The 27821-nt window shown below is 41.8% G+C and overlaps 3 protein-coding genes across 6 annotated transcripts in view; 2 read left to right on the top strand and 1 right to left on the bottom strand.

The window, feature by feature from the left end:
- Positions 1-2500: 2500 nt before the first annotated feature.
- SNW1 (SNW domain containing 1) lies at positions 2501-20102 on the top strand (the record flags this gene model as incomplete). The annotated part of the gene is given in 15 exon segments (XM_080617482.1): positions 2501-2526; positions 2528-2581; positions 3730-3883; positions 6060-6221; positions 11849-11944; positions 12037-12143; positions 12931-13035; positions 13129-13198; positions 13891-13956; positions 15238-15354; positions 15693-15834; positions 17100-17196; positions 17995-18112; positions 19122-19285; positions 19359-20102. Coding segments are annotated over 15 exon segments (1683 nt in total). The 3' UTR covers positions 19564-20102.
- SLIRP (SRA stem-loop interacting RNA binding protein) lies at positions 20031-24002 on the bottom strand. 2 transcript variants are annotated; one of them, XM_080617486.1, is made up of 4 exons: positions 23779-24002; positions 23443-23590; positions 21765-21872; positions 20031-20156 (listed from the first exon to the last, which is right to left on the bottom strand). In XM_080617486.1, exons 1-4 carry the CDS (start codon positions 23870-23872, stop codon positions 20072-20074), a joined length of 435 nt encoding a protein of 144 aa, XP_080473612.1. In that variant the 5' UTR covers positions 23873-24002; the 3' UTR covers positions 20031-20071. The 2 variants fall into 2 exon arrangements, with proteins under 2 accessions (XP_080473612.1, XP_080473613.1); XM_080617487.1 differs by having other exon boundaries at positions 23532-23590.
- Positions 23941-27821, top strand: part of ALKBH1 (alkB homolog 1, histone H2A dioxygenase) — a gene marked incomplete at its 5' end in the record, with an annotated part of 16322 nt that continues 12441 nt past the window's right edge. For 2 of the 3 annotated variants that reach the window (XM_080617485.1, XM_080617483.1), the window contains 2 exons: positions 23941-24108; positions 26844-26952. In XM_080617485.1, coding sequence (XP_080473611.1) covers positions 23941-24108; positions 26844-26952 — 277 coding nt within the window. The remainder of the gene's footprint in view (positions 24109-26843; positions 26953-27821) is intronic. The other variant, XM_080617484.1, reaches the window with a different exon arrangement.

Below are 27821 nucleotides of genomic sequence, written 5' to 3'. Positions count from 1 at the left end.
AATAGTTTTCTCATTTCAAAAAGAAAATATAAAAAAACCCCAAACCAAACCAAAACCAAACAAAAAAACAACAAAAAAACCAAAACCAACCCCCCAAAAAAACCCCAAAGAAAAAAAACCACACCACCACCAAACAAAAAAAACCCAAATAAAAACCGCAAAGACAAACATTTTTGACCAGTCAAACCTTATATATAAGCATTTTCTAGGTTTGATATGTGACAGGCAATGCAGAGCAGGGGCAAGAAGTTATTCACAGCTGGATTAGAAGCAGGTGCATAAAATAACGACTGATATGCTCACAGAGCCATACGGCTGAATAAGTTTGTACAGCCCCTTCTTACCATATGGTCCACTCTGTCCAGTGCTGAGAGCCTTATGTATTCACAAACTTGAAATTGGCCAACTCTGACACCAAAATTAAACCACAGAAAATGGTTCAAGGGGAAGAAAATAAAGTATTAAAAAGAGCCAGTGTTGCTTATAGCCAGACAGCTATAAACATCCGCAAGCACAAACAGCTCAGTTACCCGTAAAAAGAAAGTGACTGCACACTTCTCTAAACGGGCTGGGAAACTGAGGAAACCAAAGGAACATCTTCCTAGTGCAGGAGCTGAAGCAGACTGCTCATCTACAATGTCACCTTCTAAACAACAATTGTGTATTGTGGTTGTCATATAAACTGTTGCAAAATAGCTCAAGATGTCTATTTGACATATACCATTAAATAATGCATCACAGCAAAGGAAGAAGGAGAAATGTCAAAGTAGGAGGGAAAAAAGATTTCTTTTTAGCTGAGAGTAGTCTAACCGCTGGAGAGACCCTGGCAACTTCCAATGGTGATAGGAGGCTCCTGAACCAGGATGCAATATTGCCAGATGTGACAAAAGCAATTCTGTTGCTAAATGACTGACAGAAACGGGTAGGAGAGATGACAGATGAGTTTTGCTCAGAAAAATTATTGATAAACGATATATGTCAAAGTCCTGTATCTTTAGCTTTGTCTGAAGTGCTCGTAAGAGGCCAGCTGTCTTGCAGAAAACAGGGAAGTATCTGTCATTCACAGAAATGATGACAGAGCTGCTGTCATCACAGTGCAAAGCCGAAGTCTGATTCTTACTAGAGATTTCAAGAGTTTTGGCATAGAAAGACTGCAACAGGGCTGTCCTTACTTTACTCCAAATCTCCCACATCCTAGAAATTGCAGATGAACTAGTCTGCCCTGCAGATTATAGAACGGCCAGTCAGGCAAAATGGCTAGAAGACCGCAAGACAGACATTTAGTCTGCCTTCTAGTCTTCCTGCCTCTTACGGTATGATTTTTTTGTTTCTAATAGACTGTGTTTGTTTCTTAACCATTCTACCCTTTTCTTCTCTGGCCAGCTGTTTCTCTTCTAGATAAACCATACTTAGCACAATGGGACTCTTTGCTCTTTGATTCACTAGAGAGCAGTTACTAATTAATAACTGAATTCCTTTGATTTTATATGGTACCACTTCAACACAAATCGGAACTCACCCATGTAAAGCTCCATCTACCACTAGTTCCCACCTATTGTAATTCCCTGAGAAGTATTTTTTCGTGTTCTGCATTTAACTATAGAGTGCATCCCTCGGCTTGATTTAAAAAAAAACTTTTATGTAACATATGGGTGCCCATTATACATAGACAGTAAACTGGCATTTAATACAGAAGTTTTTATTTTAAATCAATACATTTTTATGCCCCTTTTCCATCTCCCTTCTTCCCTTCTCTCTCATGTCCTGATATCTAAGTCGCAGATAGCAAAATAAAGAAATTAATATTCCAATCCATTTCCTCTGTATTTTCTGCTTTTTACTTGGACACGTTCAGCTGGGTGAACCGTAAAGTTACTGAACTTCTTGGAAACTATCTGAATAAACAGGATATCTAGAAATAAAAAAAAGATACTGTACTGAGAAACCCCCCTTTTTTCATTTTTTCTTCCAGCTGTACCTCAGGGACCTATATTGTTCAGTTTTCTGGCACAGCCTTGTTGGGATTGCGGCATTTCCACCGGGTACATCTCCTCCGCCCTAATTTGCCGAGGCCAGCAGTGCCTGGGGAGGTACCCAAGTGGGACAGACACGCAGTACTGGAGACACCCCGTATGCGGCTGGGAGGCTGGTTGTTCATTAGGTCTTGGCCGTTCGGCAGCAGACGCAGGCCCGATATCCAGTCCGTGATGGGCTACGGCACAGCCCACAGTAGCCCCGAGGCTCACCCGCCCGGGCAGTGCTGTCCTCTACGATAGTCTGCACCCTGAAGGCAGCAAATGCGCCGCTGAGCTGAGCTGAGCCGAGCCGAGCTGGGCCGGGAGGCGGATCCCTCACGCACAGCCGGTACCTCACCACAGAAGCTGATCTGCACCGCTGCCGCGGAGAAACAACATCCCCCAGACGACCTTGCGGCCCGTCCGCACGCGCACCACCATCATGCAGACAACAACTGCCAATTACGCGCCGAGGGGAGCGGCGCATGCGCAGCTACTGTCACTGCCCCTTTCCCGCGGCCTGGCTCCCGAGAAGACGACGGAGGCGGCAAAATGGCGCTCACCAGGTACGTTTGTAGGCCTGGTAGGCCTGGCCGGCTGCTCTTCTTGGTTTGCCTGCGGCTTCCTGCCCCTGTGCGAGGTTCCGGCCGACGGGAGAGGCTGCACTCGGTGTGTTCGCTGCAGGGCAGTTGCCTCTCCTGGGCAGTGGGTCTGCTGGCCGGATGGGAGGCCGGGCCGCGGCTGGAGGGAGAGCGACGAGGACCGAACCGGGGCTGGGGGGAGCTGCCCTGCCCTTTTCTGCCCGGCTCTGCCCTGCCCTGCTCCGGGAGGGGGTGTTCGGCCGTGCCGTTGGTGGTTCAGGGTTCTGCCTCCTCCGCGTGTTCTCTGCGGGAAGAGGGCTCTCCTCCGGCCCGGGGGGTGGGGGGATCCGTGGGGGTTTTGGGGAGGTGTCCGTACCGTGAGTAAGGTTGGAAGGTTTTTGTTACAAGCTGTTGAGCCTCTCGCAAGGCTCAGGAGTGCAGCCTTTGAGGCTGTCGTGGAATGTAGGCTTTCTCCGAGATGGACACTTAACTTAATCAACACGTAAAAAGGCTCCGTAGTCTAGATGAGCTGAAAATGGGAAGTCAAGAAACTGGAGTTCGTCGTCTTGGTTTTGGCCAGGAGCTGTCTGGAGTTAAGCGCGGATGTTGTTGACAGATCTCTTTGTGGGTGTTTGCCTTGAGAGGAAGGAAGGGGGAGTCGTTGGGACTAGGGGTGTGAGTTCTTTTTCTGCTCAGTAGTGGTGGGAACAATGCCGCAGTTGCATGTGGCATTCTTGTTGGAGAATGGGTACTGTCATACTCCTGTTTGAATATTATGTGAACATGGATGGATTTGTCCCTGCCCCTGTCAGGGGGGTTTGGAAATAGATGATCTTAAGGTCCTTTCCAACCTTAACTATTCCATGATTCTGTTCAGCATTAGTTTTTATAGGAACCTTATGGAATGCTGAGAGAGCATGCCCTTTTGCCCCTGTAATCTCAGAAGTTACTGCCCTCAGGTTTATGAGTGGAAATCTCAAGTTTCATAAATTGTTTCTTAATTTTCATGGCATGATTGTAGAGAAAGTAGTAATTTAGTAGCAGACTGAAGCATAGTTGAGTGTTGCTGAGCGAAATTATGAATTAACTTTTTATGTTTGTCTTTTCTTTGGTGTCTGTCTGGAAATACACAGTTTTTTGCCAGCTCCAACCCAGCTGTCTCAAGACCAGCTAGAACTAGAAGAACGAGCAAGAGCTCAAAGATCCAGGCAGACTGCTCTAGTCTCATCACGAAGAGAACCTCCCCCATACGGTTACCGGAAGGGATGGATACCACGGGTGCTAGAGGTAGCTATTTAAATTCACCGTATAGTAGTGTGTCTCCATGGGGGAAAAAAAAGAGTATTTTCTGGAGTAGAAGTAAATTCTGAGCATCTTGAGTGTAGCTCAGAGTTGTGTAAAGCCTTACCATGTGCAGCATTTCCATCCAGACGGCCCAATATATTTTCTTGGGTTGAGGGAAGTTTTTCCAATTCACCAGATTGTTTAAGACATATTTAATGGTACACAGGATGTTACAAGGATCCTTCCCTTCAGAGATTCTTGTGTTGTAATATAGAAATAGATCCGTAGTCCTTTCAGTCTACAATTTATGAATCTATGGATCCTCTTGAGAAAGACATCTGTATTGTCCCTCTATTTCTTAAAAACATGTTCCAGTTAATATCTGGAATAACTGAACGTGTTTACATCAGAGGAAAGAACACTTGTGTATTCTGTTCTTAGTGTAACAAAAGCTGCTGTTGAGGAAGAAAATTGTTAAGAGTTGAAAGGGAACTTAAAAATTTATCAGATACTCATTGTTAAGTATGTCACTGGCAAAAGGGTTTTGGATGATGTATTTAGCTGTAATCCTTGCCAGTTTAATGTAATTTAAACTGGAAGTGTTAAAAAATAGAAAGGAAAATGCAGATGTATAGCTCTGATTAGAAAACTATTTTCATTCCGTTTTTCCACTGTGAGCCACTATATAAAGTGGCTTCAAACAGTGGTTTCCTAAAAGAAAACAATTTTATATGGGTAGCATTTAATAAAGTATATGATGTTAAAAATTATACCTTCATTATGCCCAATGTAGGGTTCCCTTCTTACACTGTTGGTTACTAAAGGTAATATTTTAGTGCTTCTTCTTTCTAAATGTTAGCAAAAGAACTTCTTAGGCAGTCAGGTGGTGAAGGTTTTCACAAAGTTTCCAGCATCACTGGGCCACAAAGTGATACATGTCTTGGGAAGACTGTTAAGGACTTCTTTCTGCCTCATAACCAAATGCAGAGTGGTAAATGTTTCCAAAGCATAACTTTTGTCCAGTGATCCTGGAATGTCATTGTTGGAAAAAACAAAATCTGATCTTCATAGATCAAGAGTTATGCAAAAAAAATTTTAGGAATGACTGACTTCCGTTCTGACTGATACTTCAGTATTGATTCTGTAACTAGTTGTTGAAGGTGGGACATCCAGTGGAAGACTTTAAATAACTGAAGCTGTGTTTCGGTGAACACTGAAAGATGGCATAAGCATGTTCTTCATTGGAAGGAAGTGTTCCGCTAGTTCATTCCAGCCTCAGTCCACACTCTCAGTTGCAGTGGTGTTAACTATTTGCTCTTGAGAGCATGGGGGAAGATCAGTCTGCCCATTATACCCATTCTTCTTTGATCTGGTTTGTTACGAGACTCCACATAAGCAGTGCCATTGCAACAGAGGGAGGGGAGATGCTCGTGTTGCTTTAAGCAAATGCATCCTCTGAAGAACTGCATTTGAGACTGTAGCCTGCAATTGTTTTATGAATAGTACCAATTCTGTGTGCATCCTCAGTGTTAGTGAGTCAGGATGGTGTGTTTTAAGAGGTCCTTGGTTACCCGTTCATTAAATGCTTTTACAGCAACACATTGAAGAAGAGAGGAAGTAAACTTTAAGAATATTAGGCTGTTGGGTATTGGGCCAGTTTTCAGTGTATTCACACGTCAGGAAAGTACAGTACATACACATACATGTTTCCTTACACACAGTAAGGAAACGGGGTAGCTTGGCATTCATACCATTGTAAAACTATGAGCTATGGGCTTTGAAAACAATGGAAAGCTTTTTTAATATCTTCATTATGGTGTGGAAAATAACAAATAACTAGTAGAAATATTCATCAAAAAAGCTGCTTTTGTAGTTTTAGTATTTCCACGATTTCTTTATTGTAGAAAGCACATATTTGAAGTTCTGATTAATAACTTGCATGTAAATTAAATACTTAATCATGTATTGTCTGTAGCATAGCAGTGCCTGCACATTCTAGTCAGTGATACAGATTTTTGCTCTGTACAAGGAATAATTAGTGCAGGATGTCTGTGCCCTTTAGTGTCTTTTACCAAGTGTAAGTTAAAATCAGTCCACTCTTTTGTTGAATTTCCCACCCCTGCAGATGTTATGGCATGTTTTTGTTTTTCAGTCACTCACTACTTTTTCTTGTGTGTAGGATTTTGGAGATGGGGGTGCTTTCCCAGAAATTCATGTGGCACAATATCCATTGGATATGGGCCGAAAGAAGAAAATGTCCAACGCTTTGGCTATTCAGGTGGATGCAGAAGGAAAAATAAAGTACGATGCAATTGCCCGACAAGGACAATCAAAGGACAAGGTAATATTTCTTCAAATACATAGACTGGCAGTATACCTGGAAAAGTTGTATGTGCACATTGCATGCACTTCAATTCATTGATCTGCTATTAGCCAAATGGATTGTGTCATGTTATGGAATAACTGGAATAATTTCTAATGGGCATGAGCATTTTGACTGGGATCACTGTGCATCTTCTCTGTTACATAATGAGAAGTAATTAAAAGGCAAGGCAAAAATGGCAAGTCTCTACACAAAACTGACTTGATAGCTTACAGGTTTTGTTAGAGAGCTTTCCAGTGAAGGCAAGAAACTGAAAATAGGCCTTACAACAGGCAGCCTCGTTTCAGTGTGTAGAGAGAGGGAGTAAAAACGAAGACAGAAAACACAGTTCAGCTTTCAGAGTGATACACCTTGTGTCTTACTAATTCAACATTTGATGTTTGTGGCTATTTTCAGTATTGTTGGGTGCTTTGTTTTTTGTATGTTCTTGGTTTTTTGCTTTTTTGTTTTGTTTTGTTTTTTAATTGCAGAAGAAAGTATTGCCAGGGGATATACTCCAAAACCTTTGTGCTAAGTTCAGTGATGGCAAGGTTCTCATCAAGTTTAATGGGAACCACCTTTAATCTTTCTTTTGTCATCTCTTTGTGAGGACACTTTACTTTGAAGTCCTGACTAGTATTGAGGAGACCAGGTACTTGGGTCTCCTAAGCCCACTTTGAGGGGAGTATTTCTATCAGCCTTTTCAAATGTAACAAAGCAGACTACAGTAAATCTTTAATTCTTTTAAGCCTGTGTTGGAGGCTGGAAAACTGCTGATGTACAACCAAAACCTCTCTCAAAAAAAAAAAAAAAAAAAGAAAAAGAGGGTGAGCAGTCTAAGAATATCAGGGGAAGTCTTTCTGTTTTAACAAATTAATTTTTTTATTGTTTTAAATTGATCCTACAGTTGCCAAAGTTGCAAAAAGACAATTCCAATAGGATTTGGTAGTTAAGTTTCTGCCCTGCGGAGAAGGACTTGAGGGCATTGTTTGATGAGAAACTTAACATGAGCCGGCAGTGCGCTCTTGCAGCCCAGAAAGCCAACCGTATCCTGGGCTGCATCAAGAGGAACGTGACCAGCAGGTCGAAGGAGGTGATCCTGCCCTTCTACTCTGCTCTTGTGAGACCTCACTTGGAGTATTGTGTGCAGTTCTGGTGTCCTCAAGGTAAAAAGGACATGGAACTGTTGGAACAAGTCCAGAGGAGGGCCACGAGGATGATCAGGGGACTGGAGCACCTCCTGTATGGAGACAGGCTGAGAAAGTTGGGGCTGTTCAGCCTGGAGAAGAGAAGGCTGCGTGGAGACCTCATAGCAGCCTTCCAGTATCTGAAGGGGGCTTACAAGGATGCTGGGGATGGACTCTTCATCAGGGACTATAGTGACAGGGCAAGCGGTAACGGGTTCAAACTTACACAGGGGAAGTTTAGATTGGATATAAGGAAGAAATTCCTTACTGTGAGGGTGGTGAGGTACTGGAATGGGTTGCCCAAGGAAGTTGGGAATGCTCCATCCCTGGCAGTGTTCAAGGCCAGGTTGGACAGAGCCTTGGGTGACATGGTTTAGTGTGAGGTGTCCCTGCCCATGGCAGGGGGGTTGGAACTAGATGATCTTAAGGTCCTTTCCAACCTTAACTATTCTATGATTCTAAGTGTCGCATTTTGTATATTTTGTATACATTCCTGTGCATCATAAGTTACTTTGAAAAAAATGAATTCATATCAGGCTTCATGCTGTCATGTGGCAGAAAGTAGTCAACAGAAACAACAGCAGTGGCAATGCTTTTATTGAGGGGACTTTCACTGGGGTTCAGTCACACTTTACTTAGTGTCTTGAATTTGTCAAGAGGAAGATGCTAAAAAGTTAATTACATTTAAATAATTTTGTGACTGAGTGTTTGATACTTGATAACTAAATAGAAATTTGACTTTTCCCAAAGCATAAAAACTAATTTGGAGCAGGTAAGTAGACAAGACGTAATAATGAGACTGATTTTTGGGGAAGCTGTAGGGAAAATCAGAAGGAAAAAAAAGTAGTGTCATTAAACCCCTATTTTTACAACTTGTCAAATGCATCTCTACTTGTAGGATGAGACTTAACTTGCAAATAATAGAACTGTTCAAATTGGGATCTAATTATATTTGAAAAGGAACTAGAAATTATAATATAGACTTCAGGCAAAAATGACTAGTCTTTTTCTATGCCTTATTTAGTTCAGAGTTAGGAAAAGAGTTAGAACAAGTGAAGTTAAATTTAAGACATTAACATTTTTTGATTCATGAAGATACGTACCAGCATTCATTAACTTCCTATATGGCATCTATAAAGAAGCAGTAGTATTCTTATTTGGTAGCCATACTTACTCTGTATGGAAGAGATGTGTGGCTTTTCCAAAACTGGGCTCTGTAGAACTGGAATTAGGGTTTCTTAAATCTGAGCTGTGCCTTCTGAGTCAGCTTGGTTCTGGTTGCATGCAGCTGGATGAAAATGCAGAGAGTAAAGATCAAGTATTGTGATTCAAGGGGAAGTAAAACAAGGGGAAATTTAGATATTGGAAACAATTTCACTGAAAGTAGCAGAACTTCTATTGCTTGATCTGTTTTGCAGAAGATATTGGCAGATGTGTCATAGGGATCAGTTCTTCAGAGGTCTGCGTTGACTTGAATAATGTGTAATATTTTTTGTAAGAGAGAAGTTCTAATAGCAGAGTGTCAGTAGGATTACATAGAGAGGTTTTATCATCCTGAGAGCTGCAGTCATAATTCAGATATTTCTTCAATCTTAATACCTAGAGCTAAGAGAAACAGATACTTCGCAGTCTGCCAGAAATGAGATGGGGTTTATGATCCTATTGTATGAGCTACTGGTTGGGTCTGAGTTAAGAAGCAAATTTTGTTTTTGCTACAGCTTAATGATTTTCGAAGTTGAATTTAGTATTCTGCCGTCTTGTAGAGGCAGCAGTTCCATCACCCAGCCCCTCTATCTAGATGGCTTGTCAGCAGTTTTTACTATTGCAGTGGTTCATCTCTCTTGCATCTGGTCCCTTACATATTTAAAAAATAGTTGCTTCAGAGAATTTAACTTGAAAAATGCTGACATGAATGAGATAGTGTGACAAGCCTCGTGTTTGGGGCTGGCAGAAAGTCTGTTAGACATAAAATGCTGGATAACATTGACAAATCTGAATGCGTGACTGTATGGATCCAAGGATGGAGTTCCATCTGGTTGTCCAGATGAAGGATTTCCAGCACAACTATGTGGTTAGCTCTTGTGTTGCTATAGATTCTTCCAATACTTTTCTCTACTCACATTACTGAAAGCCAGGCTAAAATAATGCATCAATATTGATATATTTTTGGCAAGAGTGATGCTCTCTCCCCTTATTAGGAAAATAAAGACATGATTGCTTCCTGTGTTTTTTATTAAGACAGAAGAGGGTGAAATCAAGGAATGGAACTATTAGCTCCAGTACTTTTTTTTACCGCAATGATGATTTTTCTGTGCAGGGGTTGGATTTCTTCTTTGTGGCCCAAGGCTTTGGTTTAGATGTTAAAGGTAAAAAAAGAATCTTACCTGTAGTTTTTTGTCCAGATTGTGAACTCAGTTGAAATATTTACAAGAGAGTAGTTCAATTGCTGAAGGAGCTCATGTCACAGCAGTGGAGCAGGTCAAGAGAACGTGAATGTAACTGATCAAAAGTGTCTTATAAAAGTTTTATAATGTGTTTGCCTTTTTAGCAGAGCTTGGTTTGAAAGGTCATCATCAATATTTTTTCCCTGGTGTGTGTGCCAGACTTAGAGCCAGGTAATTGTGGTAACTACTGAAATGTTATATGCTTCCTATGGAGAAACCGTTCTTTGACAAGAGAGGAATTAATTCTGCAATGCTTGGCAGTAGCTTCTTGATTTACACATAGGATTGATGAGCATGGTACAGGGCTGCAGTGGATATACAGAATAAAATATTGAAGGGAGGAATTTATATGTTACAAATTAAGAAATTTCTGTCAAGTCACTTGCATGCATCAGGTGTCTTGTGAAACTCTGAATGTGACTGATGTCTAAATCCTACCATGAGCTACAGTTTCTTAGACAACTAGTTAGGTAAGGTTGTTCTCTTTCTGATGGCAGTGCCATGCAGATTTCTAATGGCTTCTGATTAAGGCTGCCCCAACCAGAGGGAGAATCGTGTAGCTGCACCAAAAATTGAGCATTTAATTTCTGCCTAGGAGAAGATTCTGCTTTTCAGTAGCAATCAAAATGAAATATCCGAAACAGCTTCCTTTTAAATGTGATAGATGATAAATGGTAGTGGATGGGCATACTACAATATCAAACAGTCTCCCCTTTATCTTAATTAATAAAATGTTTCAACGTTACTGTTAAAACAAGGTAAATATCTAGAAAAACAGCAAAGTGCAACATCTTTATCTGCCTTCCTATATCACCTCAAAAAAGCACTCAAATTAGAACATGCAAGTGCATCAAGTTTTTGATGGAAACAGAAATTTATGTATTTTCAGGCTAGTTTAATCTATGTTATGCAGCTTGCCATTTGCATGCAATACTTCAGAGTGTAAATAGTTCATGTAGTTCATTTGTACCTCAGTGTATTGTAGTTTGTAGAGCACCTCTTAGACTTAATCTTATTTCCATTTTTCTTCTGGGATGCTCTGAGCTCTTTCAGTGTACTTTGTTCTTCATGCAGCAAGACTTGGACTTAGAGTTAATTACCTTAGGGGAACGCTGCTCTTCAGATGTCCTTCATTCAGGATCTGAGAAGCTGGGATATTATTGATACTAATTCAAAGGATTAAAATTTTAGGAGCGAAGGTTGAGAAGCAGTAAATGGCTTTTGTATGACAAATTAATGCTGAGGCTAAATGTCAGTTTTACAGTTGGAAATGCACTCTGTAATGAACTTGAAATAACAGTTGTAATGACTTTTAACCATTTGAACTAAGACTTTTTGATGTTATTTTGTTGGAGAAATGTGCAGCATTAATGAGATACAATTTTTTATTTTTTTTTTTCCTGTAGTCATCTAATAGTGTCCTTTCCCTGTACTTAAAATTGAGGCTTAAAGCTACTGGCCAGCTAGCTGCCTGTTGTATGAAGACTGAAGTACCTGTATAAGGGAAGGTGTCAAAGACAGATTTCTCAAGTGGGGTTGTTTGGTTTGGTTTTGTTTTAAGAACACAGCAAGCATAATGAAAAAGCTAGGTGCTGAAGACTTGTATCATGTTCTGATCCTTGAAAACAGAAGTACAAATGTGATATTTTTTTGTTTGTATCTGTCTTGGGGACCCTGAAAAAGGAAAAGAGTAAGGAAGGGAAGCAGGAAACTGGTGTCTAATCCCAGCTCTGAGAGTGATGTACAGAATTATAGTTAATCAGATTGCTTCTTTTCTTCAGTTATTACATCTGTAACATGGGGTTCAGAGTATATTGTTGGTTTATGGGAGTCATTGAAGAATATGTAATTATAATACATTTAAAATTGTATACAAGTTTTAATTAGTATCTAAAGTATAATCTGGGTCTGAAACGTTTCCTTTAATATGCATACATTTATTCCTATTCACCAGCACTAATAAAATGTCTTCCAGGTTATTTACAGCAAATACACAGATCTTGTGCCAAAAGAGGTCATGAATGTGGATGATCCTGAACTGCAAAGACCAGATGAGGAGGCAATTAGAGAGGTATTATATGCATTGATGTGCCTAGTTGTCTGTGGTCTGTTGTATGTCTTGCACATGTGATGAGGTACATACTGTGGTGCTTTTGTCTTCAGATAACAGAGAAAACGAGAGCAGCCTTGGAGAAATCAGTCTCCCAAAAAGTTGCAGCAGCCATGCCAGTTCGAGCAGCTGACAAACTAGCTCCTGCACAGTACATTCGGTATGTAGTGGTGGGGTGTATGTAAGATGTTGTTACATCTAAAATTGGTTTAAACTGTGATGCTCTTTGTATTTCTGAGAACGGAAGTTCATTTTGAATTCTGTTTTTCTGGAAGTAATATGAAACTGACTTACATATTTCAAATTAACCCACTAATGATAATGTAGTTTGAAGTGTATTAAAATATGTGTCACTTTGCGGAGGGGTTATTTTAGCAAAAAAATACAGATTTGTCAGGCAGCACTATTAATGATGCAGCCCTGAAAACAACGTGTTTACTGGGAGTCTCAAGCTGAGATAAGGCATGTAACAAAGTTCTTGCCTCATATAAAATGAGCAATTGGAAAGAATTGGAATTACTAGGAGGCTGGTACTCATTTATGATGATTTTCTGCTTGCATACACAGAAAAATTCCATGGCAGGGTTAGACTTGGCCTGAGGTAATTCCGAAAAAAGTAATTGAAGAGGTTTTAATAACCCGTAAGTAATCACCAGGGATTCACAGACATAGGTAAAGAGTACAGTAACAGGCTCTGTGTACTCTGTTAGTTTGTTTCTTCTACTTTGGAATCTAGGTTGAAACAGAAGAATAATGGGAGATATATCCTGCATTCAGTCCACGAGCTTCTGTGCAGTTACCTGCTCCTGGCGTTCATAGTGGAAGGTCTTAAACTGGTGTGGATAAGATGAAAATGCAGCTAGAGCAGTGAACTGAGTAAAAATAGAGATGGGCAAGGAATATCTAGTTGTATGCAGAGAACTGAGCACTTTGATGGTTTTATTCAGGTACACACCATCCCAGCAAGGCGTTGCATTCAACTCTGGAGCAAAACAGAGAGTTATTCGGATGGTGGAAATGCAGAAGGACCCTATGGAGCCTCCAAGATTCAAGTAACTATTCAAAATGTGTTCACTGCAAATAGAAGATTCTGAAATGTATTTCCCTACAACATGGTGATTGTAAATGTTTTCTTAATTGTTCAGAATTAACAAGAAGATTCCACGTGGACCACCTTCTCCTCCTGCACCTGTAATGCACTCTCCTAGTAGAAAGGTATGAAATGCCATAGCGGTTCTCAGTTTTGAATTCTAGATGGGTTCACAAATTCTACTTTGATCTAATTAATTTCTGTGCACCTTCTCCTTACTGTTTTGTGTGATGTTAAGTGACAAACTTAGTGCCTGGTGCAGACTGTTGTTTGTGGGGTTTTTGGTTGTGGGTTTGGTTTTCTTTTTTGGTGGGGGCAATTGTGCAAGTAGCTCTGTTCCTACATATCTGTCAAAGGTTGAGTAAATTTCTCATATATTTTATGCAGGGATATGTTGCTGGATGTTTTCATGGCAAGGATGAGTTGACTGAGGTTTCAGCCTTGGTAGCTGCTTTTATACAATGCTATCAAGCTGATCCTCAATAATACTAACTTGTATTACTGAGGATTAGCTCCTTCTGAGAGATGAGTGTAATGTTGGTTCATCAGTTAACAAGCTGACTGGGAGTTACGGCCTGTGTGACGGAAGTCTAAGAGGATAGCTGGAAAGCTGTCATGACTTTATGCGATGTTAGCAAAGTTACAGAGCATAAATTAACATCTTATTGCTATTAAGAAGAGTTGGGGGGTTTGTAGCAGTGTCCTCAACTTTGTACTCTAATTTATTTCAATAGTTCCATTAGCTGCCTTTGAGAAAGAGAACAGTATTTCCTTTTGCCATAAATCTCAAGATGACTTTGCTTCTTCTCTTAATCAGATGACTGTGAAAGAGCAGCAAGAGTGGAAAATTCCTCCGTGCATTTCAAACTGGAAAAACGCAAAGGTAATTAAGTTTATCTTTCTAATGTTGCACCCTGCCGGGAAACTTCTGTGAGTGATCTAAGCTTGAACAATGCTGGTTTTAAACCTGTAGAGTTAGGTAAACTGGCTGCTTCCAGCATGGAGAACACATCATTCACAGCTCAGGTTTTTTTCTCTTCGGCATATACGGGTTGTCAGATTGAGTGCAGAGTATAGTACAGGAGTATAGACCTGAGAATACGTTACTTCATGGCAGAGATTATGTATTTTGAGAGGGAGAAAAATGGCATTAATTAAAATCCTCAACATAGTACAGTGTGTGGAGTCTGAAACTGAAATCTCTGGAGCTTACAAAGTAAAGCCACCTAAACTGAAAAAGGGTACTCCATAGAGAAGCAAGCATGTTTCTTCTTAATACTGCAGTCCAAATTTCTGAGTTCTCTGTGTTGTATTCTTTCACTAATTAATTTCCATCACTTAGCTATTTTTATTCCTTGTTTGAGAAAGTATGTGCTGTCTCTTTGATTTTTGTCAGACAGTAAGTTTATTTTCAGAGAGAAGGGATAACTTTTAAGTTCCTGCCATAACTGGTCTATCAGCTCTCAAACTTACCAAGCTGTTGTCATGAGGCAGCCTCTTCAAATGGAGGGAGGAAAAGCTGTATGTTTGGATGTTACTTTTTTTCCTACCCCAACACAGCTGTATAACTGGGGCTGATGCTAATTAGTAGATGAAATTTTAGGTTGCAGATGCTAAAAACAAAGCAAAAATTTTGTAAAGCTCACTAAAGAATCTTAAAATTATCATCTATAAATAAATAATGGGTTCAGCTTTTGAAAGCAAAATTGGCATTTAGTGCCTCTTCTGCTGGCAATCTTGCCCCATAATTTCTCATTTTGAATCAGCCTAACCCCTTAACAGGTATGAAAACAGTTTAGGGAGTAGAGTTTTCAATTGCAAATGATAAAATAGCTTAGAGACTGGGAAAGGTATTGTTTGTAGTTGTTAACACAGAGCAAAGAGTGGACCTTACTGATTGAAAACTCTCATTTGTACTAACATGTGACTTGAAGGGAAATTGTGATTCAGATTTGGGGGAAATGTGGAATTGGAGCAAAGCTTAATGTTACCTGGAATGACTTTTATGAATTATGTGGTATGAAGTAAATATGAAGGAGGTCCATTGAGGCATATTAATGGTGGGCTGTTTGTGGTTTTGTTTTCTTACACAATAAATGTAATAATGTCTGTTATTGCAAATAATGTTAGTTTCTGTTATTAACTGTCTCTGTTTCCACTGTAGGGTTACACCATTCCACTAGATAAGCGTCTGGCTGCAGATGGCAGAGGATTGCAGACTGTTCATATTAATGAGAACTTTGCCAAGCTTGCTGAGGCTCTCTATATAGCTGACAGAAAGGTCAGGTTGTTGTTTACGTGTTTTGTTCCATGTGGTTTTACCTTCTTTTTATGTTTTATTTCCTTGGGAAAATCAATTGTGAGTAGGCTTTTTTGATTTGTCCTGCTTCTTGGCCAACTTAAGACATAAAGTGTTATCTCCATTATCTTTGAATCAGTGGCTCAGTGTGGGTGAAATTAATCTTGTTTCTCAGCTCTGTCTGTTGTGGCTGTCTGGGTCTGAATTTCTTCTTTGTGGCTTGATTCCTGCCCTCTTTGCTCACTAAATCCATGACACAAGATCTGCTTGCATTGCAGGTGCTAGCTTTCTGTCTTTCTAACTTTGTCATGTGTGTGCAGGCTCGTGAGGCAGTAGAGATGCGTGCCCAGGTGGAGAGGAAGATGGCTCAGAAAGAAAAGGAGAAACATGAGGAAAAGCTCCGAGAAATGGCTCAGAAAGCCAGGGAGAGAAGAGCAGGGATCAAAACCCATGTTGAAAAAGGTACGTTTCTTTGTTATTAAGATGCTGTGGAGTTTTTTAGCACTCTCTGAAGTGTGGGTTTGGAGAAATAACCTGGGAACTTATAATACCTAAGTATCAACTTAATAATTAGTATTATATTAATATTAATATTAATATTAAAAATTAAATATTAAAATTAACTTAGTAATTTGAAAGCATGACATTTGTTCTTAATGTCTTTACTTGATCAGCCAGAGAATTTGGTTAATTCACTGGCTGGTTTGATGGAATCTGGATTTGAACCTCGCAGCAGCGTGTCAATGTATGCAGGTTTGGGACACTGTTGAGAATTTCAGTTGTTATTGGCTTTCATAACTAGTCTAAAGTATGGGGTTTTTATTTAGAAAAGGCTTGTTGCAGAAGAAGAGCAGTGTGCCAGGTCAAGGGAAGTAATAATTTACTGGTGACCTGTTAGACTGTCTCTGGAATAGTGTGTGCAGTTATAGGTCCCCAGGTACAAACTGGTTTGATAAGCTGGAGCTCAGTGGAGGGCCATCAGAATAGCCAGAGGGCTAGAGTATCTCCCTAGTCAGGAGATGCTGAGAGAATGAAGCTTGTTCTGCCGGAATGTGTGGGTTTGGGAGCACCAAATGGGAGCTTTCCCCTGTCTACAAGGAGATCATCAGGGCTCTTCACTAAGAATGAGACAGTGGTCAAAAGTTGAAGCAGGAAGTTCCAACTGCATGTGAGGAGAAAACTTTCACCATGAGGGCAAGCAGCAGTGGAACGGGTTGCCAAGGGAGGCTGTCACTCTGTATCCTTGGAGCTTTTCCTCACCTGAGTGGGAAAAGACCTGAGCGGCTTGGTTTGAATCCAGCATTGATCCTGTTTTGAGCAGGAGGTCGATCTAGAGACTCCCTTCTGACACAAATGATTCTCTGAGTCACAGTGTTCCTCAAAGCACTTAGATGCCTGTGTGCTTGAACTGTATTTTTACACTTAAAAGATTAAAGTATGATATGATGATCTGTAGGATGGCTAAGTATTCTCAGCTCTTGATAGCTGACAAAACATAGCTGTTGGATATATCTGCTTTAACTCTTTGTCAAGGACAGTTAATTGCTTGTGGCACAAGAAGGCTGTGATTTTCTATGTGTTCAGTCCAGTGAAAGTGTGACATTTTAGACAGTGCTAAAGGTCACTTCTGTTCTGTAGAAGAGTTGACCCACTGTGCCAGTGTCTGTGGCAGAGTTAATTCAAACTTCAAATATTTGTGTATAACGAGCAATCTTGTGTTTGTTCAGAGGATGGAGAAGCTAGAGAAAGAGATGAAATCAGACATGACCGGCGCAAAGAGAGACAGCATGAGAGGAATCTTTCCAGGGCAGCCCCTGACAAAAGGTGAGTACCAGAAGAAAGCTGCTTTATTCTGTACTGGCCCTGGCTTCCCCTCTAGGGAAACTGTTGCACTGGCTGTCCTTTTGCTTGGTGTGCGTGCCTGAATTTTACCTTGTGGAGTTACTCACTGGTTTATGAAGGGCTGTTTGCCCTTGTATGAAATGCATCACTGTGTTAGTGTGTTGCAGTACTTGCTTCTAAATTTAGAGTTTTCCAGATGTGAGGAGGGAAAGGTGTTTTTTTTCCTTTAGCAGAACTTCAGTATATTCAAATTTAATTAACCTTGACAGCAAAGGTTGAAACCTTGATCCTATAACTTCAGTGAGACCAGGGTCTCATTAGCGGCTTTGTTTCTGGAAGCTCTTCACTTGAAGTGAGCTTGGATTTATGAGTGTAGGCTGAACTATCTTGTTTGCCCAGGCCAGTGAGATTTCCAAGCACAAATGGTGTCTGGAGGCTTACAGTCTCCAATATCTTACAGTTGAGATTGCTCAGCCTTCCCAGAACATAATTACACTGGTTCTTGCAAAAAATAAATATGACATTTTAGACCAAGCCAGCCTGATGTAAATTGCAGACAGTGGAAAGCAAATTTAAATGTCATGCCCAGCTGAATATAACTTCCCTAAATGTTTCCTTTGCCAAGAGACAGATTTTAAATGTTACCTAGTGAGGAAGGGCAACAGTCAAAATCTGGCTTCTGAGGCAAACTGTTAGCAAGTACCACAGGATCAGGCTGCAGTTGAGTGTGTCAACAGACACAGTTTACTGACCTAATAAAACCTAAAATTTTTAATTCAGGTCAAAGCTGCAGAGAAATGAGAACAGAGATATCAGTGAAGTTATTGCCCTGGGGATACCCAACCCGAGGCCATCCAATGAAATCCAATACGACCAGAGGCTGTTCAACCAGAGCAAGGTAAAAACGCCTTTACACTGCTGTGCGGCTTCATGTGAGAACATGCTCACCCTTCTTTAGTGAGCATGGCTACTGAAGAGACCCTGTTCTCGTGGTTGGTGTGGATACGCTCTGAAAGAAGTCTCTACATAACTGGTTAGGAATCTGTTGCTCTCCTTTATCCATGGCTGATGCAACAGAAATGGAGTATTCTGAATGTATGACTGGATTAAAGTTTTTTGTTGTGGTTTTTCTCACTGGGGAGTGGGGAGAAAGGAAGTATTTTGCCTTCAAGCTGCAGTGACCTCATTTTCTTCTTTTGTACAAATGTACTGACTGAGGGAAATCTGCTCTTGGAGAGAAGCAAGTAAATGCATTCTTACTTTTACTTACGTTAAAAATTCTTCTGAAGATATAAATAGTTAACAGCAACGTTTATTTTCGCTGAACCTTGTACTATTCAGAGATGAAAAAGCAGATTAGGCTTCAGAAAGTCCCTGAATAGACCTGCAGTTTGTCAATCATTTTCTTTCATGTCTCCAGTGAAAGACTTGCAGGCAGAAGGGAAAACTGATGAATCAAAAGTGAACAAGCAGGCACTTCTGCTTTCACAGTTCACACAAGCTGCTGTGTGATTTGGATCAATCAGCTTAAATCATGTTTTCCAGAAATTCTGAATAATACACATTTCTGTATGGTTGCACTTGGCTTTTATAGACAGCTGTACTTGCAGGGCAGACTTAAATGATCCATTAATCTGAAATACGAATGGCCTGTAATGCTCCCTGTTGCTTTCTCCAAGAGTAGAAGTGGCCCTGACTGAGGCGTGGAATGATTGTATCATGTTCTTTGGACTTAATCCTAGGCCCAAAAACACTTATACCCTGATGAAGTGCTTGAACTCATTTGAAATGGATGGTAAATTGCACAATACCACCTTTGTGTATCTGTGAGACCCCACCAGTGTATCTTGATGTTAAAGTAGCCAAGTTTTTCAGACCCATTTGTGTCATATTGCTGTTCTTCACAGGGTATGGACAGTGGCTTTGCTGGTGGAGAGGATGAAATTTATAATGTTTATGACCAGCCTTGGAGAAGTGGCAAGGATATGGCTCAAAACATCTACAGGCCCAGTAAAAATGTGGATAAGGACATATATGGTGATGATCTAGAGGCTCGAATAAAAACCAACAGGTAAGAAAATAAAGAAATACTCTCGATTAGTACTCTGAAGTCAGTCAGCTGAGTTTCACCACTTCTCTTGCAGGTTTGTTCCTGACAAGGAGTTTTCTAACTCTGATCGTAACGCCAGAGGAAGGGGCAGAGATGGACCAGTTCAATTTGAGGAGGATCCCTTTGGTTTGGACAAGTTTTTGGAAGAAGCTAAGCAACATGGTGGATCTAAACGGCCATCAGATAGCAGCCGCCCTAAAGAACATGAGCATGAGAGCAAAAAGAGGAGGAAGGACTGAATGCCTTTGTTCCTTGAGAGGTAGAGAAATGGACTACATACAAACTTGGACTTCACCCAAAAGGCATTTTTAAGCAGAGGTTTATAGGGGAATGGTGTTGCAACCCCCCAGTTCACAACCTTTGTTGTGTGGATGTATATACGCACACTAATTCTTCTCTACAGCTACCCCTTGGGAATGGAGGCATGGAGACCACTTTGAAATATTTCACAGGGGAATTATGCTTTAGGAAGCGTTCTGACTTTACTGATTCCCTGTTGCCCAGCATCTCAGGGTAAGAATGCAGCCCCTTCCTACAGCTTTAGTTTTTACAGGTAGCTAAAGCTTTTACTTCATCTGTATATAATTACTGTCTTATGCTGTAATGGATGGTAGGCAGTTTATGATTTAGTGTTTCTCTAGCGTGGCGATACATGATTTATTTGAACAAGGAGGGGAAACAGCTGGATTCTGTTTTAAAACAAGTATTCATAGTTTCTCACTAATCTTTATTTTAGTTTCTTTACATTTAGTGAAATAAAGCCTCCTTCCACCGCTCAGTCACTGACTCTTTCTTTAACTTGTCTTCTACGGGACTGCGGTCTGAGAGTGAGCTGAAAAACAACAGCAAGTATGCGAATTAGCTTGGCAAGAAGGTTTAGTATTTTTCATTTCTGATCTTCTAAAACATTCATATGGAAAGCAGAACATGGGTTTATAACTGGTTCAGTTTCATGAGCCAGAACCACAAATGCTAAGCTCCTGACAGGAAAGTTGAATTAATTTGCACAGCAATTGCTAGTTGTATCACCAAAAGCTTCTTAAAAGCTTGTGCTTTCAAGTGGAACTAATAGAAGGTAACTGTCTAAACCTAGCTTAGAACAAAGTGGGAGAAGTGCTCATTTATTTTCTTTTAGAGAAGCCTGTATTTTGAAGACATGAAGAAGGCTAACTACTGCTTGCCTTCTGCTTTTTATTTTGCTAGAAAGAAGCCTGTTAGCTGTTGTGCCTCTTGTGAGAGTATACACCTCAATGTCTAGGTAGATAAGTGAATGTGGCATCTTACAGCTTCAAGAATAAAACCCAGCAAAGTAATTTCCTATAAACTGACATTAGGTACTCATCTAACCTATTCCTAATGCTTACTGTGATAACCCCATACAGCTCACATCCTCATTACTTTCAGCCCAACTTGAGCAGTCAGGCTAGTGCCTGGTGCAGTTGAAGACTCAAGTTGGAAAACCACTCCCTAATTTCTGCTTCCATTTTTGCACCGCAGTTGTAACTGTCAGGTCAGCTTTTAGTAACAGGTACTGAAGTAACTGCAACTAGTGAAGACTCCTGCACTAGCATGAACAATGTCAAGCAAAATACCAGAATCACCACAGTACATCACTCTTGCCAACTCATTTTACTCTTACCCTCCTCTAGCATTGAAAGCCTCAAAAGGAGACATGAGTTGTCAGAAGGATATTTAAGAATTCTTATTAATTGTTCAAAGACATGAACTTTCTTTTCATCCTCATCTGTCAGCACCGCTGCACACTGTGTGTTTGGAAAGAAGTGCAACAGCCATTGCTTTGCTGCAGTGAAGCTAGAGGAGTTGTCTGGCTCTTAACTGACCAGTCAATGACAAGGCACCTTTGCATGGGTACTAGACCAAAGGCTTTTAACGGATGGTGTACGCTGTCTCTTAATGCCATACACTAATGCACTGAGATTGCCAAAGTGTCATGTATTTATCTTCAACACATGAAAACAGGCACATGACTTTTCCTCTATGAAATGACAGCTGAAGAAAAATTAAAACCATGTAAGTTCAAATTTATGTTCTTTGTCATCTTCCCCCTGCCACCCAACATCCACACTGAATGTTGAAATCCACCTGCAGAAACCTGTCTACAAGCACTAACTAGCTGTGTGGCAGTTCCTGCACAGTTCTACTGCATTCATATTCCTTTAACTCAGCATAGCAGGAAGTCTTGGTCTCTGGTAAGTGATCTCTGATACCTAGATGAGCTCAGACTCTCAGTTAAGTTGAGAGAGAATGAACAAAACTGTTAATGGTTTGAAAAACACCAAAATTACACTAAGTGGCAAAATGCTTCATCACACTTAGAACAAACACAGCAGTATTTTGATGCTACTGTGTCCAACAAAAGGCGGAAGTTAAGAGCTCAATTCACTACTTCATTACTTCATTCAAGGAATTAGCATGTTACCTTGGCACCTTCAAGTATGTGGCAGTCCTTCTGAAACACATTCTGAGCTGCTTTTGGGGTCGAGAATTTAATCCAGCAGTAACGTTTGTGGAAGCCTGTATCTCTGTCCTAGTTACCAGTTAAAAAAATAAAATCCCAATTACTACAGCAAATATTCATGCAGGCTGTTAACAACTCTCTACAATATTCAATGTAAGGATTCACAAATTATCCCAGAAATCAGCACACTTGCTGTTTCAGAAGCCTTTTTCACACAGTAAGACATTTACTGTCATTGGCAGCATGCGGAAGCCTGGCAAGCAGAGGCTGTCCTGCATCCCTCTCTTGTCAATTTTTGAGTTCAGCAATAATAAATCTAAGATCTAAGTTATAGCTGAAGACTTGAATAATGCATAGCTGGTTGTTTCAAACTGCAGTTGTTACCTACTATTAAGCCAGTCACAACAGAACTGACATTTAAATGGCTGCACGATTTTAAAATAAGCCTGCCACAGTACTTGCAAAGCATTCAGCAAGACAAAGCAGCTTCTTAAGATCCCAAGAAAGAAGTCTCCAATCCAAGATGACAAGCACTAATTCACTGAAAAAAATAAAGTTAATTTTTAAGAATCACTTGCCAGTTGTAAAAGACAGTTGTCAATACCAAGGAGATGCTGTAGAAAGGCCAGGTCTACAAAATGCCTTTTATCCTAACTCTGATTCCCATCAGAGGTCACACCAGCTCTGCCACTCTGATCATCAGGCACTTACAAACACTGGTGCAGTTTCCACCCTGTAGTCACACTGCCCAATTGCAATATCCCAGGGATGTCTTAATCAGGGGCTCTTACATTGGCAGCAGATTTTTGTATCTCTGGTAGTTTTAACACTCCTAAAGTAACTGCTGAATCAAAACACACGTGCATCAGTTCAGCCTGAATCAGCGGTGGAGGCAGGTTTACAGTAAGCTGCCACCCTTAATGAAGGGACAGATCTGTCCTGGGCCTGAGGAAGTGTGTAGCAGGTAGACACCTGAGCTTCAGTGCTCATAAATAACTGGACTGTTCCAAACTATCTCTCTCCATTTTCAAACTATCCTGAACTGGTGGTGAACCAATCAGCTTAATTTAACTGACCACTGCTTCATATGGAGAACACAGGCAGGAGAAGCTCTCCTTCAGCAATGACCTTCAATTTATCCATAACAGAGTGGGAAAGGAACACTTTTGTGACTGCTGATCTCCAATAAACTGCAGCAGGTACTATTATCCCTGACCTATATACTCAGAACAGCAGAGGCATCCTGAAGAGGCTGCAGTTTTGTGTTAGCTCTGTGCTCTGATGGGGTACGAAGCCAGAGCAGGGGAAGACTGTAAGCTCATACCCACACGTTTAGGATTTTTAGGCCAGTGAGACCAGGCACGTGAACACTTTGTCGGAAGAAAGGTATCAACGATGGTAGAGAAGCTCAAGGCACTTTCAGGTTAATTATTCAGAAATGGCAACATTAACAAGATGTGGGGCACGTGCTTTCAAAAGCCTTTCCAAAGCCAGTGTAAACCACCAAGCTTCACTGAGGCCTACAGCCCGCCACGGGGAGAAGGACTTAAGGGTGGGCAGCACCCAAAATCTGACCCGTGTACAGAAGAGGCTTCCAAGAAGCAGCTCCGAGGGAGCAGGGCCCTGCAGCGGGACCGACCTGCCGGGGCCCGGCAAGCACGAGCCGGCGGCTCTGCCCCGTTTAATCGAGCGACACGAAGAGCGGCCTGGAAGGCGAAGGCTACTCACAAACGGCAGCTGACATCTCTGCACCGACCCGAACTGGGAGAAGTACTCCTTAAGCTCCTCTGTGGGGAGAATGCACACCCGGTTACACGGGACAGGCACCCCCGCGCAGCCGCAACCACCCCGGCCCGGCCCGGTCCGGGCCCCGCGGCGTAGTGCCGCACACTCGCTGAGGACCCCGCCTCCCGCGCCGCCCGTCCCGCGGCAGCCCGAGCACCGGTGTGTGCTGAAGGAAGTGGTGCGCACTCACTGCTCGACACCGTCCACGGAACCTCAGCCACGAAGATATCAAAGAGTCTCCTGGAGCGGCGCCCCACCGTACGGACCGCGCTGGCCACCGCCATCTTGGGAGCTGCGACGGGAAGGAGGCTGCCGGCCCCGCCCCGGCAGTGCGCTACGCCGCCGCCGCGGCATGGCCAAAATGGCGGCTGCGGCCCTGACCCGGGAGGGCGGGGAGGATGCGTTCCGCCGGCTTTTTCGTTTCTACCGGCAGCGCGAACCGTCGGACTTGCGGGGTGTGGTGGACTTCACCGTGCCGGGGGGCCAGGTAACGCCGGACTCCGCCTGCCCTCCTCCCGCGGTGAGGGGCCGGGTGGTGCGGTGCACTGCGAGCTGGTCCCGTCCCGCTCCCCGTGCGGTGTCGCGGTGTTTCAGCGCGGTGCTGCTGCAGCCTGCTGTTTTCATTAGCTGTTGCTCTCCGCGCTCAACGCGAAGTCTCTAACGCCATCTCGTTACGGTGCCCACCAGGGCTGATGCTTCTACGGGTCGCTATAACGTTTTAAACGCTGATTGCGTGGTGAGAGATGCGCCGCTGAGGAAGGATGAGAAGCTCGGAGGGCTCCTCTGCCCGTGGATCCAGAGCCCCTTTGGGCTAGCTGCCCATGGGGTGCAGATCCCTGTCCAGGGCCACAGACTGCTGTCCCAGCTGCCCCTGTCCAGCACACTGTCTACTCACAGATTTACTGCTTCTGCTTATGTTTGTTTATTCGTATACTGTTTAATTAGCTCTCTATGCTGCGGTAAGGGGTTTTCGAAGCATATAGTAGGACCACATGATACTTAAGGGAAGCAAAGAAACATATAGGCAGAAAAAAGCAAGTCGTGTTGGACCTGACACTATTTCCTGGGCCTGATTATCCTTGTCTTGGCCCGAGAATACCTTCCGAGATCAGCACAGTGCACACCCAGCGTTCTTGCTGTCTTCCCTTGGTAAAGGGTCTTCTGTCTTACTCCTGTATAGCAAGCATTCGGCTTAGCCCTCGGGGCACGTCCAGCATTGCAGTGGATTAGGGCACACAGGCAGGAGTGCATCTCAGAGTAGTCGCTGCCATGGTTTGCTATGTCCTCAGTGATAGACAAGTGATCCTTTACACTCATTTTCTATTTTATCACCTCACAAAAGGATAGTGGATGTCTACTGAAGTGTTGTTAACCTGGGATTTTCTGTACGTGAGCCTGTATAAAAAAAGGGAGTAGGGAATATAGTTAAAATGAAATCTTCCCTAATTTTTCATAGTTCAAAAAGCTTTTGCTTTTTACTGTTCTATTACAATATATATTTTACTATCTTTTCAGAGTAAAATTTTGATATTGTAATGGGGCATAAAACTTGACCCGTATGAAATTGTTCAAGGTGTTAGCATTAAACAAGGGATGTGTTAACATTTCAGCCTGTCTTGAGCTTGCAGCAATCCTTTATCAAATAAAGGATTCCAGCATTACAGCCCTTCTGGGAAATCCAAAGTAGTTGAAAGCATCACAAGCATCTGTTCCCTCTTCATACCGTTCTTTTTGTGCCCGTTACCTTGTAAAATAAGTTGATAGCTTGCTAGTGAAACCATCTTTTATTCCTCTTTCCCCCAGGTTAAGAACATCTGGCTTTTCTCTTTAAGAAGAGCTACAGGCTAGGCAGATTGGCCCAGATACTCTTGTTCCTTTTCTGTCAGAAAACTGCTTCAAGTGATTGAGCTCTTCAGTGAAGTGTGACATACCAGCTGCCCAGCTACCAGGCTTATTTAACTGATTCAGCACATGTAGTTCTTCAGCATAGAACAGCTGCTCTCCAGAAGTCCTGACAGCAGCTGATGTGTAAGCAGTTTGAGAAGGCAGAGAGGTAACAGAGTCTTAGTTGAAGGAAGAGGCTTTCTGGGGATGCCCTGCAGGCAGGACTCTGAACTAAGCTCTTCAAGGCTGGCAGTCGCAAGGCTGCTTTTGACAAAGAGCTGAAAAATTTGTTGATAAAACAGCACGTTGCCAGAGGCTGCTGCCCAGCACTGCTCTAGAGTTTTCTTACAAATTCTATGTAGGTAATTTACTCAGAAGATGTTAACCAGAGCTGTCAGCCTGCAGACTGATTTACACATTCAGCACTGCAGAGTCTGTGTGCAAAGGCCTTACTTTCATATACGCTCTAAGTTACCATAAACAAAGTCTTGCCTGTGTCTGCCAGCTTATTCCCCCTATGCCTGGCCGGTTCTTTCCTTACATGAGCTGTACTTCTGTATAGCTACATGGAGAGCTGAACTGGGGAACTAAGCCTGAACAAAACTAACCCTCCTCTGTGCCATGAACCATAAGATGATTCACAGCCCTAAGGGAGGAAGGGAGTGGGAACACAGTGGATGAGTTTAGCTTTGACAGCAAGTGTTGGTTTATTGCATCTTAAATACATGTGTTATTGCTACCCAAGAGAGTATGTCAAGAAAATGTATCTTGCTATGCCTTGAGCTGTTGGCCCTGCTGTTGAAAACAGAAGTGTCAATGTGGTATTCGGGATTTACTGGATTTCTGCAGTCTTTCACATCAGACAACTTTGGCCACTTGATCACTGTATTACTGCTTGTTCTATAAATTACACAATAGTCATCTACCCTATGGTATCACTAGCAACTTGTATTTGGAATGTTCTTTGAAGGTATCAAGTGTTATGGGTATATTGCTCTCTAATGGAGATTGATAATTACTAGAATGTTTTATAAAGATGTGGCTGTATTGTGGAAATGGACAAATAGACCATTTTTTTTTCTCATTGGTATGAATTGTTTACGGGTTTTTTTTAATGAATGGAGGACATCTCTCCTGATCCCTAGGTATTGTGAAAACTGTAGTACGGTTTGACTCCTACATTGAGTACATACTAGCTCTGTTAGCAGCATGCCCTGTTATGGTCACAGTTGCTTAGTTTAACTTTGCAATAGAGTTGGCATTTTCACAAGACTTACTGTGGAATATGATAGCACTCTTTCTTATAGGTGCTGGGTTTGGATGAGTTTTGTATTTCTTCCTTTTTATAACTAATCTATTTTCTTTTGCCAGGTGGTCAGATCACAGCTCAGTATTTCGTCAGTCAGTGATCAAGATGCCTACAGAGCAGGATTACAGCCAGTCAGCCAGTGGAAAGCCTATGGCCTTAAAGGTTATCCAGGTATGCATTTCTTGATTTCAAGAAAAATTAAACACAACCTTGTTCCTTTGGATTCAAGCGTCTTCCATCTTACCCCCTCTGCCCTGCCTGAAAAAGCTACTTTGGTTTGCTAAAGTGTAATTTAATGTTATTTTAAGTGCAGGAGGACAAACAAGTCAACTGAAGGGTGGGATACAGCAGTATGTATGAAAGTGAGAACAGAAGGGCCTTTTGTTTCAGAGTCTCTGATCAACCAGGCCATCCCTCATGAGGATGGATTCCTGTTGCCCTTGATAGAGATGTTTATATTATTTCTATAGCATGTATTTTTCCTCAACATACATCATGAACATTAGATAAGAACCATTCTTCTGGTTCATCTGGACTGCAGTAAGTGTGTGTGTGAGTTGCTATGAAGCCAGCCTACCATTTCTGAAACTGTGGCAGCCACACTAGTCATCTGCCGTGGTAATACACAGGGAATTTAATAAATTCAGGAGAAAGGCTTCCACCTCTTCTTGCCACTATAAATTTTTTGTTCCACTTACCTGTCACATTATAGCTGCCCTCATTTGATCTCACATGTCATTTTACGTCTGTCTAACTGTCGTTCCTAACACTTACATGGAGGAGGGGTAAATCACAAGTGTTCTACGTAAGTGCATTTTTCTTCTACTTCTGACAAAGAAAACATTTCACTAAAATGAAATGCAAATACATTAACAAATTCTCACTTGTGTTTAGAATCAAGTCTTGTGCAGACAAGAATAATATTTTCTCCTTTTCCAGCTACCTTTATCCAGACATCCTAAAGCACTATAAGACATTTAACCAACTGCCCGAGTAGTCTGCTAAGATAAGTTAGAATTTCTTTAGCTTGACTCTGGCCA

The sequence above is a fragment of the Psittacula echo genome, assembly GCF_963264785.1.
Source record: "Psittacula echo genome assembly, chromosome: 5".
In the NCBI taxonomy this organism is placed as follows: Eukaryota; Metazoa; Chordata; class Aves; order Psittaciformes; family Psittacidae; genus Psittacula; species Psittacula echo.
This window is presented reverse-complemented; position numbering and strand designations above follow the sequence as displayed.

Coding starts and splice junctions, on each gene's coding strand:
- SLIRP (XM_080617486.1), bottom strand. CDS start 23,872: ATGGCGGTGGCCAGCGCGGTCCGTACGGTGGGGCGCCGCTCCAGGAGA. Junction 23,591..23,778: donor TCCGTGGACGGTGTCGAGCA/GTGAGTGCGCAC, acceptor TTCTCCCCACAG/AGGAGCTTAAGGAGTACTTC. Junction 20,157..21,764: donor ACATACTTGAAGGTGCCAAG/GTAACATGCTAA, acceptor GTTGTTTTTCAG/CTCACTCTCAGACCGCAGTC.